Source organism: Bidens hawaiensis, unplaced genomic scaffold (genome assembly GCF_021521415.1).
Source record: "Bidens hawaiensis isolate Kalapana, Puna unplaced genomic scaffold, B.hawaiensis_p1.1 tig00000820_1, whole genome shotgun sequence".
In the NCBI taxonomy this organism is placed as follows: Eukaryota; Viridiplantae; Streptophyta; class Magnoliopsida; order Asterales; family Asteraceae; genus Bidens; species Bidens hawaiensis.
Genome location: NW_027491048.1, coordinates 4,081,124 through 4,099,813, shown reverse-complemented (window position 1 = coordinate 4,099,813; position 18,690 = coordinate 4,081,124). Strand labels below are relative to the sequence as shown.

The following is an 18,690-nucleotide window of genomic DNA, read 5'->3' as shown; positions in this document are numbered from 1 at the left end:
TGACCTAGCGTAGAGGCTCATATTTATAATGTGTTATTTAACTTTGTTATTCCTAAGCCACGTTGGGCCGAGGCAGGCGTAGTCTCGAGGGGTAATAAAGTAAAATAAATATTTTTGCGTCAGCGTGTACACCTGCATTCGTTGCTGACGTATTTTCTTACATTTTGCAGGTGAACAAAGTTAGAGCTTGGAAATGATGAAGTACTAATATCCGATGGCTCGGATTTCTTTTGTATAAATTTAATATGGTGGTTTGTAAACATAATCAAATAATCTTTTGTTAACAACTTTAAACGGGTATTTTATAATTCCCGTCTTTTGAATATATATATAAATTACATTTCTGATCCTTAAGTTTTTATAAGTCTTCCGCAATATAACGCAACTCTGAATTATTTACAAATATGATACCAATTAATGGGTCGCACTCCTAGGCCCTAGAAGGGGGTATGACACATTGCTACCGATGAGGGACAACGTGGGCGAGATGAGACTTCACACCATGGGATCAAGAAGAATCGTGGTTCGTCTAAGGATAAGTCCTTAGACAAACGGGTGGCTGAGTTGGAGAATTCATCATCCGGGCTGGAGGCTAAGTTTGATGACGTTGTCCAACGAGTGGAAGCGTTGGAGACTGACCTAAGTGACCTTCGTGTGGACATGAAGGCCACTTTCGATGCCATGAGGGAAGAGATGCAGCTGATGATCAAGGATGCTATCATTCAGGTACGTCAAGACATGGATAGGCAATCGGTGGACGTTCATTGAACTATTCTTGGGTTGGAAACTAAGATCAACAATTGCACCAATGCCATGGTGAATGCTGCTGGTGGAAATGTCTTAGCCTTGGGGCCAAAGGTAGACATTCCTAAACCATCTCCATTTATGGGCAAACGGGAAGCAAAGGCCGTGGAGAACTTCTTGTGGGAGATGGTGCAATACTTCAAAGGGATTAGCATCGTAGATGATCAAGTGAAGATCAATACGGCTTCGGCCTACTTGAAGGATACCGTGGCGTTATGGTGGAGATGTAAGACGGTAGAGATCGAAGAAGGTACGTGTCTTATGAATACTTGGGCTGATTTTGTTCGAGAATTCAAGAATCAATTTTATCCGGAGAATGCTGAAGATGAAGCGAGACTTCGTCTCCGGAACATAAGACACTCCGGTTCTCTCAAGGACTACATCAATGAATACACTTCAATAATCCTTGAGATACCGGACCTGACGGAGAAAGTCCGTCTCTTCAACTTTCTCGCTAACTTACAAGCTTGGGCTAGAGTGGAGCTCAAACGAAGGGGTGTCCAACATCTTTCTTCAGCCATTTCTATAACTGAAGGACTCAACGACTACCCTCGAAAAGATATGGAGAATAAGAAGCCCAAGGATCGAAAGCCTAGCCACGAGAAAGGCGGGGGAGCGAAACCACATCAGCTCAACGACCATAAGACCCCGCCGCAATGGAAGTCCCGTGATAAGAAGCCCATGAAGACAGATGATCGTTGCTTTATTTGTGACGGGCTTGGACATCGAGCTAGGGAATGTCCAAAGAATGCCAGCCTACATGTCATGATCGCCCGAGAAGAATGTTGTAAGGAGGTCAATGATGCTTGCATGGGGTCGATGCAAGTACTTAATGCGATCAAGGCACAAGCCGAATGTCGATCCACGCCGAACAAAGGACTGCAATTTGTTCGTGCGAGAATAAGGGGAAATGAGGTCCGTGCCATGGTTGACACGGGTGCCACTCACAGTTTCATGGCCGTTGAAGAGGCTAAGCGGCTTGGTGTTAACATAGTTCAAGGAAATGGTGCCATAAAGACTGTTAACACCAACGCTAAACCAATACGTGGGGAAGCCAAGAACGTTCACGTTCATATTGGAGATTGGGCTGGGCAAATTAACTTCACCATCGTTGAAATGGATGACTTCAAGGTGGTGCTTGGCATGGAATTCTTTGATCAAGTGCGTGCCATCCTATTGCCATCCGCCAACTCTATTTGCATTCCTTGTGAGGGGAAGACTTGTATGGTGAACACGGAGCGTGGGTCGAAGGAAGGGCTGAAGACCATTTCAGCCATACACTTTAGAAAAGGATGCAACAAGAAGGAGCTATGCTACTTGGCTGTAGCAAAGGTGGTGGATCAAGAAGACAAGCCGGTTTCCGTGCCAACCGAGATCAAAGAAGTTCTGGAGGAGTTCAAGGACGTAATGCCCACTGAGTTTCCCAAGAGGCTTCCTCTACGAAGGGAAGTCGATCATGAGATCTAGCTAGAACCAGGTTCTAAGCCCCCGTCCAAGGCACCCTATCGCATGCCACCACCCGAACTGGAGGAGTTACGTAAGCAACTTAAAGAGCTACTGAATGCCAGGTACATACATCCCTCCAAAGCCCCATATGGTGCCCCGGTTCTGTTCCAAAAGAAGAAGGATGGATCGTTGTGCATGTGTATAAACTACCGGGCGCTCAATAAAATAACGGTGAAAAACAAGTACCCTATACCGCTAATTGTTGATTTGTTCGATCAACTTGGCAATGCTAAGTACTTCACGAAGCTGGATCTGCGGTCGGGCTACTATCAAGTAAGAATTGCCGAGGGCGACGAGGCCAAGACCACTTGCATCACAAGGTATGGATCGTATGAGTTTCACGTGATGCCGTTTGGCCTCACAAATGCACTAGCAACGTTTTGTACTTTGGTGAACAAGCTCTTCCATCCATTCTTGGACAAGTTTGTGGTGGTGTACTTGGACGACATCGTAGTATACAGCTGCACTATGGAAGACCATGTGGCACACTTGCGACAAGTTTTCAAAGTACTACGAGAGAACGAGCTATATGTCAAGCTGGAGAAATGCTCGTTCGCCCAAGAAGAGTTGGAGTTCTTGGGTCATTGCATTAAGGAAGGAAAACTCATGATGGATGAAGCCAAGGTAAAGGCGATCCAAGGGTGGGAAGCACCAACCAAGGTTCCCGAGCTTCGTTCGTTCCTTGGGTTGGTCAACTATTATCGTCGTTTCATCATGAGTTATTCGGCGAAAGCTGCACCCTTGACGAATTTGCTCAAAAAGAATAAGCCGTGGGTATGGGACGAGCAATGCGAGGCAGCTTTCAAGGCGTTAAATGAAGCGGTTATGTCGGAACCTGTCTTAGCACTCCCCGACATTACAAAACCGTTCGAATTACACACTGACGCATTGGATTTTGCCATTGGAGGGGTCCTTATGAAAGAAGGACATCCGATTTCGTTTGTGAGCAGGAAGCTTAACGAAACCGAGAAGAAGTATACGGTGCAAGAAAAGGAGATGACGGCCGTAGTACACTGCTTACGTACTTGGAGGCATTATCTTCTCGGGTCTAGGTTCGTTATCAAAACCGATAACGTTGCCACTAGCTATTTTCAATCGCAAAAGAATTATGTCCCAAACAAGCTAGATGGCAAGACTTCCTTGCGGAGTTTGATTATATCTTGGAGTATAAGCCAGGAAAAGAAAATGTGGTAGCTGATGCACTAAGTCGAAAAGCTGAACTTGCTGCCATCACTAGACCCACATTTGATCTCCAAGACCAAATCAAGTAAGGGCTAAAGGAAGATTCGTTTGCAAAGCATCTCTTCACTTTAGCCAAGGAGGGAAAAACAACTCGTTTTTGGGTGAAAGGCGAGTTGTTATTTACCAAGGGAAACCGGCTGTATAACAAACCACAAATAAAGAGTAAAGAGATAAGTGAAGGAAATTCCAACCCACATTGGTGGAGGAAAGAAATGGAGAAGGTACCACCATAGTATAAATAGGTTTGTAAGTTCTTGTCCCACATCGCTAATTACAAAACTAGTGAGCTCTTTATAAGAAAGAAAACTCATATGTTAATGTTCTTATAAGACATATCACACCCAGTGATCCTAGTGGAGGGTGCGAAGCACCCGAACGCACACGGGCACGGGCTCGGGCGAAGTGCGATGGACGCGATGTGGCGCTTTGATGGCGCACTTCGCACGCTCGCATCGCCGCGAGCCGCATTAAGGGCCGCCTTAGTATTTTTGTCGGAAATTAAGATTTTTAAAAATCCTTCCACGTAGCAAGCCTAGGGCTAACTCAACAAAGCTATAAGATGCTTCACGATACGCGACGCCCTTGCCTATGGCCATCGCGTATCGCGACGGGCTTCAGAATCAGCTATAAATAGGTTGATCATCAGACATTCCTCCTCGCACCAAATTCTCATCTTTCTCTCTGACGTTTTCACACACATAAATATAGATATTAAGAGGATAGTATAATACCCGAGTTATCGTAACGATATCCTATCCGATTGAAAGAAATATACACGAATCTGAAAGCTCTGCCTATTAAGGTAAGACATTGTGCCATCGTGTAAAGTTTCTACTCTCGTGATTATCGTTATGATTATTGGTTTTATGCTAATCTAGATATACTACATTGTGTTTATCCTAGGTGCTTAATACCAAGAGGCGTTTTCTTAAATTGTAAACCTGCAAGGTGAGACATTTGAGTTTTTATACCACTCACATTTGCGTGAGACAACTGTTTTTCCGACACTGTCATGATGATTTTCAAAACCTATAAAACTCATGATAGATGGTTTAAATGATTTCAAATATATTTTTAAAGTAATTTAAATACATTACAGTGATTAAGTCTCTGTAGACTTACGGGATGGTTATTACTGGTATTGTGGGGTTTTGTATACAAGGCTTGCCTACTGAGCTATTACACGTTACTTATTGGAAAAGTGTTAGCCAATAAGTAATATGACCACAGTCATAGATACGGTCGAGTGACAAGTACCTTTCGGTAATTTGTAAGAAGGCAGGTGTAAAAACATCTTAATGCTGTAACTGTAAAATGTGTCATTACAAATGAATGTACTCACCAGTATTTCTTGCTGATCAAAAATTTTAAACATGTTTCAGGTGACTTGTTAGAGACAAAGGAATTATGCCTGCGGGCTTCCAGCTTAAATAAGTGGCTTGTCACCAGAATAAAGAAACGTATTTTGTAAATTAGGGTTTAACCCTATAAAACTTATGTTTGTATCAAAAGGGATTAAATTCCCAGTTTATAATAAAAATAAACATGGTGTTTTTATAACTCTGATCATTTTTCCTAACTACGGTTCTGATGAAATATTCCGCTGCAAAATAATTTAATAAACACCGATACTACCAATCAATGTTCACGGCTTCCCTCCCAGGGTATAGGGGTCGGGGGCTGTGACAGGCTGTTTGTGCCAAGATGGGGCGATCTTAGGCGCAAAATCATGAAGGAGTGTCATGATTCGTTATGGGTTGGTTATCCTGGAGTAAAAAGAACGGTGGCACTCAGCGAAGGTACATTCTATTGGCCACGTCTAAAGGATGATGTTGAGGCATATGTTCGAACTTGCCTAGTTTGTCAACAAGACAAGATCGAACAACGTCAACCTGGAGGATTGTTGGAGCCTTTACCCATTCCAAAGGGGCCATGGGAAAGCATTTCCATGGACTTCATAACTTGCCTGCCCAAGTCTGAAGTCTCCGGGAGTATTATTGTGGTGGTTGATAGGTTTTCAAAATATGGAACCTTCATCCCTGCACCTGCCGATGTAACTGCTGCTGAAACGGCAAGGCTGTTTTTCAAGCATGTGGTCAAGTATTGGGGGATTCCACACGTAATTGTTAGTGATCGAGACCCACGATTCACTGGGAAGTTCTGGTGTGAATTGTTCAAGATTATGGGGACTGACTTAAACTTCTCAACCAGCTTCCACCCCCAAACGGATGGGCAAACCGAAAGGATTAATGCCTTGTTGGAGTTATATCTCCAACACTATGTAAGTGCAAATCAAAAGGATTGGGCAAAACTCCTTGATGTTGCACAATTTTCTTATAATATGCAGAGGAGTGAAGCTACGGGGAAAAGTCCTTTTGAGCTGGTCACAGGGCGCCAACCACTTACCCCAAATGCCTTAGCGGCATCATATGAAGGGACCAGTCCAGCTGCTTACAAGAGCATGAAGGAATGGCATGAGCAAGCCGATCTAGCAAGAGCTTCTCTTGACAAGGCAACCAAGAAGTTGAAGAAATGGGCCGACGATAAACGAAGTCACGTAGAGTTTCAAGTTAGAGACCAAGTTATGGTGAAACTCATACCAAACCAGTTCAAGTCTCTAAGGAAGGTTCACAAAGGACTTGTTCGTAGGTACGAAGGCTCATTTCTGGTGATTTCTCGCGTTGGTAAAGTTTCCTATAAACTTCAACTACCATCAAAGTTGAAGATTCATCCTGTCTTCCATGTAAGTTTCCTCAAGCCTTATCATGAAGACTTGGAAGACCCAAATCGTGGTGTGTCTAAGCGGGCGCCAACCGATGTTGCAACATCATTCGATCGGGAAGTTTCTGAGATTCTGTCTGATCTAACTGTTAGTCGAAGGGGTGTGCCAAAGCACAAGGAATACTTGGTCAAGTGGAAGAACTTGCCGGACACCGAAGCAAGTTGGGAAGCCGAGGATACGTTATGGCAGTTCCGAGACAAGATCAAGGAGTACCATGAAGCTAGCACGACGAGGACGTCGCGAGTTTAGGTGGGGGAGAATGTCACGACCCGCCTAAAGTTAGATCGCAACAGCTCGTTTTTCCGGAAATTCCAGCAAGTTCAAGACCTTGAAGACTTAGAAAATATCCAAGATATTTTCTAAGGAAAATCCTGGATTTTTCTAAGAAAAAATCTGGATGAAACATGCTAGAAAATTCCATGTAGATATCTTAGATATTTTGTAATTATTTGATAATGGAAGGACCTAGCATGGAACAATCTAGAAGTAGGGGGTGCAAGTATAAATAGATGTATCCAGCCATTTGTAAATCACCAATCTAAGTTTGCAATACAAAGTTCTCATTGTAAAGCTCTCTTGTTCAATCTTAAGTTCCCTTAGCAACTTAGCCATCTTGTGTTCCCTTTTCAAGTCTAAGAATCGTTGTTGCGTTTTGGTGATCAAGGCTGAACCTAGAAGGAGTCTAAGTGCCGCACGAGAGTCTAAGGGTTAACTCCGTAACAATACGCTCTAGGGTGGATAAGAAACTAGGATGAATATTTGTGTGCGGTTGAGTAAGCATAAACATTCAACAAAAATTGACCAGCTAGTAGTGGAATTGATCATTTTGAACTTTATATGTATATAGTCGAAAGTGGAGAGCACCAGTATATTAAAACGAAGTTGGGAGAAGATCGTACAACACCAAAGTTGGTATAATAAGAAGGTTGTTGCAACTATAAGCTCAAGCATAACAAACAACTATCCTAATTAACATCAAAGAGCCCATTTTCGTGTAGATTCCAAAGCTCTTTGATGAATATCCTAATATCACATAGCTCCTTTTTTATTTGATCTAAACACAATACAAACATATATAGTGACGGTGGGTTATGGACATTTAGAGGCGGGAAACGCTGCTTCAGACTATGAGAAGTGAAGATTAAGACAAGAATCAACTACCTATAATGGGTTTGGTTGGATTGCTTATTAAAACTTCTTATACTATTATTAATTTTGATCAAACTAATTAGGATATCGTATAACGAGCTCTAGAATATATAACACAAATTATATTGTTTAGATTTCTTTCAATCTAATTGCACTAATTTTGACGTTATTTTACTAATCTCGTGAAAATAACGTTAAAAGTGGCGGAAGGTTAACCAGGCATCATGTGGTGGTGTTGATAGCCGAAATACAAGGGTATATGCATCAACCAGCCGGTGTCCCGAGGATTGAGTGTTATGTGCCAAGGCTTGATGCAAAACTACTATTGAGCCCGGGGTCTCACCGGAAGCAGCCTCTCTATCCCTATGGGGTAGAGGTAGGGGTGTCAAACGTGTCGAGTTGGCAGGTTGGCGGGTTAATGGGTTGCGGGTTGGTGGGTTAACAGGTTGAAATGTGCAACCCGAACCCGACCCATATTATTATTTGTGTCAAATATGTCAACCCTAACCCGCACACACATAAATTCGGGTTGACCCGAACATGACCCGTTTAACCCATATTTTTTAAACAGTTAATTTATATAATTAGACATACAAATTATAATGAAATCAAAACCATATATTGCAAACTTCAAATGAAATTTAAGCGTGAGTCGATTTAGATATAGATGGATCTGACGATATGTTCATGCGTATTGGTGAATGGATAGAAGAAATGCATCTTGGGTAATGAAATTATTGTTGAGAATTTAAAGTGTCATTAACGAAAAATAAAATTTAAGAGGAGACCTAAAAATCTAAAATATGGGGAATGAAAAATATGTAAATTCTCCAATCTAACTATACTATTAAAGCAAGTCCATATCCCCCATTTCTATTGGTTGATTCTCATACTTTCCATATATATCAATGCATTCTTTAATTTTCAACTTAATAAAATAAATCAATAATATATTAAAATAAGATTCATCAATGCTATTAAAGTATTATCTTTCCTCTTTCATTTAATGTTTAATTTTTCATTTTGAATATTTTAATTAGTGTAATATTTTAAAATCGTAGCTATAGTTTCGAAAACCAAATATTTTGAAATTTTGAATATTTTATTATTTTTGGTTGATTTCATTCACCACCTTTGTTAATTTTTTAGATAATATATAATATATAATTTAGATAATTATTTGATATTTCGGCAATAGAAGAGATTACGGATTTAATATAGAGATTACGGATAATATATATATAATATAGAGAGATTACCGATTTAAAATATTAAAATTTTGTTAAAATATTATATTTATTTAAATATATCAATTCATAAAGTTGTAAATGTTTGTACCATTTATGTTAAATTTAGGAAATGATGACCCATTTGATTAAGGAAATGGTTTAATTACAGAATTTGTAAATTTGAATTAATTATTATCTATTCTTTGAATGTAATTAATTTGTAAATTTGAATTAATTATTGTATAAATTATGGTGTAAATTTGAATGTAAATGTGAATTAATTAACAATCATTAAGTTTTACTATAATTACGAATGTTGACCCATTGACCCACTGACTTAATTACGGTCATTAAGTTTTAACAATTATAATACAAATCCATTTACTTATTATTGTTTAACAATAACAATTGACTTACAAATCCATTGTTGATCCATTGACCCATTGACTTATTATTGTAAACATTGACTTATAATTACGATTTACTAATTAACAATTGAGTTACATATATAACAAAATTAGTAACTTTTTATTTTCACACCTTATATGAATTACATTACATAATATATGGTGTTATAATTGATGATTAATTATATTATTGTAAATAATAATATAATTAGTAACTTATATTTTTACATTATGTAACATTGGATTTTAGAAAATTAGGCATTTTTGAAAATTCAAAAATTTGGAAATATATTATTTGTATTTCTAATCTAATTATGTAACACTGCATATTTTTTGAAAATCCATTAATTACGATTTCCCTTATATTCGTTCTTACTATAACTTTTTTGAAAATTTTTGAAATTTCCTAAATTTATGTTTCTAATCAATTACCTATATACCTTCATTCCATAATTTAGTCTACCATAATTCATTTCGTATAAATACGTACATTTGATAGGCTAATTCTTACACCATCAAAGCCTCTTTAGTAAAAACGATTAGATTTGTGCCAAGGTTTTTACTTTTTGTTGTTTATATATCTTCCATTTTCATCTTTCATTTTTTTGCTTAAAAGTGTTATTGTTCCTAAATGATTTTTTTGTTTTTTAAAAATTTTTCACCACTAGCAAGATGGAGCCAACAAATATCACCATGTTGAACCAATTGAATGTTCTTAACAGTGAATTTATCCTAAAGGTGCGTATTTTGAAACTTTGGCGGCTGAAGGATAACTCAAAGCCTGGGCAAGATTGGTCCATCGAAAGGATTGTTCAAGACGAAATGGTATTGTTAACACATTCATTAATTTACTATATTTTTCATACAACTTTTTACTAATCTTAATAATAATTTGCAGGGCAACAGAATGCAAGCCTATGTAAGGAAGCCTTACATTCCTAAGCATGATGTTTGGCTTGCCGAGAATAAATCTTTGATTGTTCAGAAGGACTCACTCGGTACAAATATGTCTACTTACAAATACATCGACTTCCCACACAAGCTTTGTTTCATCCACTGATAATTCTTACTAATTTGTTTTTTAATATTTCAGTATATCTAACATTAATTTATTTTAAATAATTTTAGTTTATGGCGGCCCAAATTGATAGATTGGCTAATTGCATGGAAAAAGTATTTGATGGAGAGTAGTTTGATTATCTTTGTTTTGGTCATTACTAATGTATTTTAGTTATTAATTTTCTGTAATTATTTATTTTATGTAGCTTAGACAATTCATGTAAATTATTTCATTTTTATATGAATAACAATCTTTATTTTCTCTGTGTTAAAGTTTTTGAATCTTATCTTGAAAGTTTTAACAATTATTTATTGAACTTCTAAAAAATCGAACATTTTTTATAATAATATTTACAATTATTTATTTTTGTTTTCAAAATTCAAAATTGACCATTATTGCAACAATCTTCTTTTAGTTTTTAGTAGCATTCAATCTCAACAAACTTTCCATCTTTTATATTTTATCAAATTTTAATTAGCATAAACGACATATTTAATATATACCGGAAATTTTAAATAACTTGATTTTGATAATACTTGAAAGTTTAAGTTTTGGATTAAAAACCATTAATTTATTTGACCAATTTAATATGTGGTGTATTACTTATTTCAAATGTATATTTAGAAAATCTTAGATATTCACTATAATTGCTTATTTATTTTAAAAATATTCATCATCTTTAATTTAATGATACGTTCTAATCATTTATACATTAAATTCTTTCTATTTTTAAGAACCGAATTTTACCACTCTTTTTTAGTTTTAATATTCTTCAATCTCAATAAACTTTACATCTTTTATGACTGACCAATTTTTAATTAGGCATAAATGTCAATAATTACTGATTCGTCTAAATTATTCTGTTGAAATTAAAAAATAAACTAATAAACTAAATAGAAAATAAAAACTTTCCATCTTTTATATTTGACTAATTTTTCATTAGGCATAAATGTTAAGATTAATGTATAAAATTGAAAAAAGAATTATCTAATGAATTTATTGTTAAATAAGTTAATGATGCTAGAGTCTTGACAATAATTTCGTGATAATTAAAAAAAGTTAATAGTATATTGTTTAGTTAGTTAAATTATAAAAAAATAGAAAGTTTTTTATAATAACATTTACATTTATTTATTTTTGTTTTTCAAAACAGAAATTGACCACTCTTGCAACAATATTTTGAAGTTTTTAATAGTTTCAATGTCAAAAAACTTTCCATCTTTTATATTTGTCCAATTTTTAATTAGCATAAATGATAAATTTAATGAATACAGGAAATTTAAATAATTTACTTTTGATTATACTAAAAAGTTAATATGTGTTATATTAAATACACATAATTTTTTTGGTTAGTTAATTAAAGAAGAATTATTATTTTCAATTGCATTCAAGGTAATCAGTTTCATATAAATTTGAATTTTGACATCTGCAACAAAAAAAGGAAAGTTCAAACCTATAATTTATCTAATTAATATTGTTATTAATAGTCAAACGATTTTAATGTAAAAATGATTTCATATTGATTTAATTAAAAATAGATATCTACTTATTTAAAATTCAAATTGTTGAATGAAATTAAAGAATATACCATATACCATACTTATGATAGCTATATAAATCTAATATAATAGTTAATAATTAAATTAACATTTTAAATTAAAGAAAAATATATATTTTAAGGTTATATGAAGTATCATAGAAGCTAAATATACAAAGATTTTTAATATATAAAAATAGTAAATGCTTTTCAAAATAAAAGTTTATAAATTTTTATTATATACAAATATACAAAAAATCATAAATGTAAACCCGGATATGTTATTGCATTCATTTTAAAAAACAAAACGACTAATTTAACAACTAAGAATTAGTTGTATCCAAATATACAACGTTAATTGATTTTTTAAGTTTTAGAAGTTATAAATTTTTATTATATAGAAATGTTTAAATAAAAATGTACAAAATAAATAGAAATATAAACCCGGAGATGTTATTGCATTCCTTTTAAAAACAAAAAAACTAATTTAACAACTAATAATTAGTTGTTACCAAATATACAAAGTTAATTGATTGTGTAAGTTTTAAAAGATTTGCAAAGTAAATGTCTGAGTTTTTTATGTAAATACTGGATTTAAAGTCTAAAAATTGTAAATACCGTATTTAGTTAAAATTAAAATATCGAAGAAAATTTAGTAATATAAAATGAAACTTATCAATTAACAATTATTTAACAATTAAACATTAAACATACTAACCTAATTTAATAATCTAAAATAATAAATCGTTTAACCATACAAACCTGATGGTTTAGTGACCCCGAAAAAACGTCAATTGACGGGGAAAACAACCATGGATGTGAAGACATGATTAACAGGTTACTTCCATATGCTGAGCAGGTACATCGTTATGGATCTACTGAAATCAGATCAATTCTTGTCTTCAAATAATGGAGCCTTACTTTATCGTTTATCACACTAATTTAGCAAACTCCAAAGTCGATTACAATTGCAGGATCTAATGAAATCATCATCGGATAGATGTAAAATAATGGCGAAGTGAAAGAGTGATTTGGGTGATTAGGTTAAAAGGAATTGAATATTAGAAGACTCATAAGGAAACCATGTATTGCAATATTGGAATTGTAATTATATTCTTATTCTTAAACTTAAATGGTTACATTAATTATTGGTAATTGAATTTCTTTTTGATTTATTTAATTGTTAAGAAAATTAGAGAAGTATAGGATATATTTGGTTTCCTAATGGAATGGACCAATAGAGAAGGGCCATGTGGACTCAATCTCAATTGTTTTAATAGTATAGTAGGATTAGGTTAAAAGGAATTGAATATTAGAAGACTCATAAGGAAACCATGTATTGTAATATTGGAATTGTAATTATATTCTTATTCTTAAACTTAAATGGTTACATTAATTATTGGTAATTGAATTTCTTTTTGATTTATTTAATTGTTAAGAAAATTAGAGAAGTATATGACATATTTAGAAATAAAGGGAATGGACCAATAGAGAAGGGCCATGTGGACCCAATCTCAATTGTTTTAATAGTATAGTAGGATTTAACTTAACACATTTAACTAAATGGTCTTTGAATTGAAATAAAACAAAAGTTTAATTACAAATAATTTATAATAAAATATACCTTTATTTATTTATTAATGTTGAAATGAAACTCATAATAACTTAAAAACTTTAGCTGTATGTTTAATCAGGTTGTTATGGTTTGTTTTGTTTTTTAGATTATGAAGCAAAACGATTTTTTTTTTGTAAAATATCGAAGAAGTTAATGGTGGGCTAATATGATTATAACATGTTCGTATCTTCATTTGGTTTTTTTAATTTAGGTGTATAGTATGTTTATGTAAGTATTAACTTTTTATGTATACAGTCTAAATGTTTAATATTTTGGTTACAAACTTATGTTAAATATTTTTGTTGGTTTAATATGTTAGTTATGATCTTTTATGGTTGTCTATATGTATATGGTTGTTTATATGTTTTCAACCCATGTGTAACATGGGCTACTATTCTAGAAATATATTGGTGGGTTAGACACTTTTACATAAATGAATTTCTGATCATCTATGTGGATTAAAGTTAGCCGAGAGTCTTCATATCAGTAGAGTACCTATGTAATATTTCTAATTTTCATGTCTTTAATATATTTATGAACACCAAATATAAATAACCTACAATTGTCACTAAAGTTAATAGTATTTGGTTTCCAGGTTTTCTAATTTTTTTTGTTTTAAAATCATTCATTATGTAAGAAAAATTGTAACATCATGCTTTATAAAATTATGTTTTTACATTTATGTTGTTCATCTTTTTCATATGCTAACCATATTATATTCTATTAAAGATTACTTCAAAATTAAAGAAAATGTAATTTTTGGTCAATCAACGCCTTCCAATAAGAAGATTTCAAACGGTTAGTTATTTTCATATTTTTTAGTTACCCTTTAAAATTTATAAGTATGCATTTTTTTGTAAACGTGCAGCATCAACGCCAAAAGAACTACTTATTAACATTTTGAACGGTTACATTTTATTTTAAACGCGTTAATACACTATATTGTATTAAAGTATAATTTTTTTATTAACTAAAATATAGTAAATAAACATTAATATGTTATTACCTAAAAATTAGGCACTTGTAACAGAAAATTATAATTTATTATTTTATTATTAACTACATTATACCTCTTTGATAAACAAATCTTTAATAATATTGAATGTATGTTTACATATTTCTTTTTTCTATTTTCTTTTTAGAATTGATACGAAACATAATTTTCAGTTATCCATACTATTTTATTTTCTTAAAACTAATTAAAATATATGTTTTAATTAAAATGTGTATACGAATAAATTATGTTAATTAGAGGCGCAAAGATATTTCTCCTTATTTTTTTACCTATATCTGGTTTACTCAATCTATATTGTTTTCATACTTGGCAACAAAATTAACAAATTTAGTTGTGCTCCATATAAAAAAAATCATTTTTTTGGTTTTTAATTAAGATCATGCCAATTATTTTTTTAGATTTTAATTTGAACTAAAATTTTCAAAAACGCGTTATGCTAAATAAAATCAAAAAGACCAAAATTATTTTGACTCATAGATTGGTTCTAAAAGTTGATGTGACAATAATGTTACTAAGGAATATGAATAAGAAGAACGATTTGTGTAATGGAACTAGATTGCGAGTAATTAAGTTGGGAAATGTATTTTGTTGAAGTAAAAATTATTCCAGGTACTAATACTGGTTATTGCATTTATATAATTCGTTGTGGTGTAACACCTTCAGATATGAAACTTTCGTTTAAATTGAAGAGAATGTAGTTTTTTTTCCAATTGTAGTCTGTTTTGCAATGACCATTAATAGAAGTCAAGGTCAATCTCTAGCGAAAGTTGATATATATCTCAGAGACCCGGTGTTTACACATAGACAACTCTATGTAGCTTTATCAAAAGCGAAGAGTGGTGTTAAACTTCTTATTAAAAAAGGAAGATAAAGTTACAAATAAAGAATCAATATGGTTCATAAGGAAGTCTTTTTAATAGCTTATGTATTTTACATTTTTAACTTTTGATTATGTTTCAAAGACTTTAACTTGAATGTTAGTTGGGTTTATCTTTGTATAACAACTTATGTTGTCCTTTCAAATGACATATGTTTGTTCGAAAATTTCAATATTTCCACCCGTGTCATACACGGGTTAATAACCTAGTACATTTTAAAACAAAAGAGGGAATATAAAATTAATTTTAAAATATCTATAATTAAACGGGTTAACAGGTCAACCCGTTTTTATACAGGTCAACCCGAACCCGACTTGTTTAGAAAACTGGTCATCCCAAACCCGACCCGTTTTTTAAACGGGTCGTGTTAGCCGACCCAACACCTGTTTTTTTCCGTGTCGGGTTCGGGTTGGGTTTCGGGTCGTGTCAAGAATTGACACCCCTAGGTAGAGATAAATCTGTCTACATCTTACCCTTCTCAGACTCTACCATAGCTTTATTATTGGTGGGATATACTGAGTACGATGATGATGATGATGATGATGATGAGATTTCTTTCAATCAAATTAACCTAATTTGATTTGTAAGAGAACCGTGTTAAACCATTCCAGTTCTTGGTTCCATTATTTCGAGTTTATTTAAAACAAACCTGATCGAACAGTGACAAGGCACATCTATAATATGTTTGCTTTCGTAAATTATATGTCAATCATTAAATTAAAACTTGGCTTCTTCAGGACAAACTCCTAAATTGTTAAAATATAAAAGACAATTTTCTTGGTATCAATTCATTCTCACCTCTAAAACAAACAAATACAATCCAATGCAAAAGAATATTGCAGGAAGCAGGAAGAAGGACTACACGTATACGAATTCTAGATGTAATATTATCTGATCTTATATTTTATGTTTTGAAAATAAAAAATTCTGCTCTTAAAAAGCATAGACTATAAAAACAAAAATGATAGATTACGTTATGTTTTTAATTACATTTTTAAAAGAGCTTTTTTTGTCATTCAAACAATTATACGCTCAATATAATTTCATGATATAATTTTTTAACTAATCAAAGTTATACATCATCTTTGTTTTAGCTTTCAATTATAAAAAGACTCTGGATTTATACCACATAATGATCGGTGGGAGTGTGAAATACACCTAGAAATCGGCAATAAATTGTTACGTATATTGATCCTAGCTATCAATGCAGAAGAATAATAATATCACACACACACAAACGAAAAGAAAACAAGAACACGAGATTTACGTGGTTCGATCTAAATGACTTACATTCACGGTTGCAAGTAAGCTTATCTTTTATCAGCTCAATACAAATTACAATTACATATGAAAGGGTGTGTATATATAAGATAACAATTAAGCTTTGGAGCTTACACAAAGAAAATAAAATTATCATAGACCAAAAACCGAGCCTAAATCTTCTAGTGTATGAATCAAATACAAATTGTACTAACGTGCTAACTTTGAGAATTAAGTAGTGTAATTATGCATACAACATAGTGTAATTACATTATTACATTACATGTTAATATAATTACAATGCTTGATTCTCACAGTTAACACGCTAATTTAATTTATACGTTAACTTCCCAAAATCTTCTAAACCTTCACAAAACCCAACATAAATTTCAACTTGAATTAATTAGAATACTTTTTTTATTTTATTAATAACACATAGTAAGTCGTCACCAAACTTTCAAATTTTTTTAACGGCTAACAAATCTCCAAATGGGCTACTGGCGAAATTTATCATATTAGAATACACTCGCCTCTGAACCAGGAAAACTTTCGCCTAGGTCAACGCCGTGAACACTCGCCCGAAGACACGACAGTATGGCGAGGTAAAACCCACTCAGTTTGAAGATTGAATTAGCAATTGCCGCATATTCGCCTAGTCTGTCACCATCACCAGATGTCGCCGAAACTAAATGGTGAATGACATAAATCAAACCTAGGTCGCTTGAAACAACTGGTCTCTCTCATTAATTTATTAGTCGTATTCAATTTCAAGTTTGATAATAGAAAATGTTAAATCTTCTATAAAAGTTTAATATTATACCCTTGAAAATATTCCGTGATATCTTATCCTCTATCAAAGTGTGTATACACTTTCATGTATATTTTTGTCCAAAATTTGTTGTTTATCAAAAGTTTGTTAGAACGTATCTAGTTTTACGCTTGTGTCTATGCGATACACATGAGTTTGCTATTCGGTCCTGCTTGAGGTTATAAAGCACGTGAGATCGATCGATAGCGATGAGATGAAAAATTAAGTGAGACAAGAGATCTCAATTCTAATACAAAATCACATGGACCACTTTTTGCTCATAATTTGATGAGAACAAACATTTCGGCTAGCATTATGATTACTATAGAAACTATAATGAACCCTACATTACTCGACCCCATGAAGCGCGCCATTATGCTTCGTATCAAGATAACCGAAAGGAGGTAATGCAACCTATATTTAGATAGACCATCTCACGTGAACAAATCTAAACAAACTGTTAAAGGTTTCTAGTGGAGGCAAAGTTGCATTTTAATACTTGAACTATATATTATTTTGAACTAACCACCAAGGTTATATTAACTTAATTAATGCTTCATGAAGAACAGATTAGTAACAGTTGCTTCACCAGGTGGGTAACTAACCTGCAATCATATTTGCATTTGTGACAATGGGACATACATATGTAGATATATAATGTACAGTTATATTTAGATAAAATGTTATTATTTACTTACAGTATTTTAGTTCAAACATATTATTTAAATATAGGTTACTTATATAAAAAAAGTAATCAACTTTTAACAAATTAGCAATTTCTCTTATAGCTCATAAAAGTTTACAAACATTGCGTGACGTGTTGACTTACTCAAAGTTATAAAAATTGAAAGTTACAGACGATATACAAGAACTTAAAATTGGGTGGAAAAAATCAAGGTTTTTTTAACCTTAAAAAATAATAACTTCTTGAAAGTTTATTCCCTTTTACGAGTGAGAAGATATTATAATGACTAAAATGAACGAATGAGTAAAATTAATTAAATTTAGGGGAGGAATTAATCTATGCAGGTAGAATGTAATATATTACGAAAACACGTAAAACAAGTAGAACAAATTATCTTTTAGTCTTAATTAACAGTTGTATACATGTATTGTTTATCATTTCTCACTCGGCTCCCCTATAGTAAAAGAAAAAAAGAACAAATTTTGTTTATGTATATAACCTACACTAGGTTACGTACATGTGTGCAACACAAGTTGGAATAAATAAATTTATTCAAACGACGACATTATAAGAAATACAAAATATGTGTTAAATTGTTTATATAAACATGTATTATACGATATCTTAATTACATATTAAACAATATGAAAAAATATATATATATATATGTCGGAAATTCAAAAATATCCAAATGTTTCTTTTTTATTTTTGTT

At 33.0% G+C, this 18,690-nt stretch overlaps 1 protein-coding gene across 1 annotated transcript; it reads left to right on the top strand.

The window, feature by feature from the left end:
* Positions 1–813: 813 nt before the first annotated feature.
* LOC143541544 (uncharacterized) lies at positions 814–2,271 on the top strand. The gene has a single exon (XM_077034348.1). It carries the CDS (start codon positions 814–816, stop codon positions 2,269–2,271), a length of 1,458 nt encoding a protein of 485 aa, XP_076890463.1.
* The last annotated feature ends 16,419 nt before the right edge of the window (positions 2,272–18,690 follow it).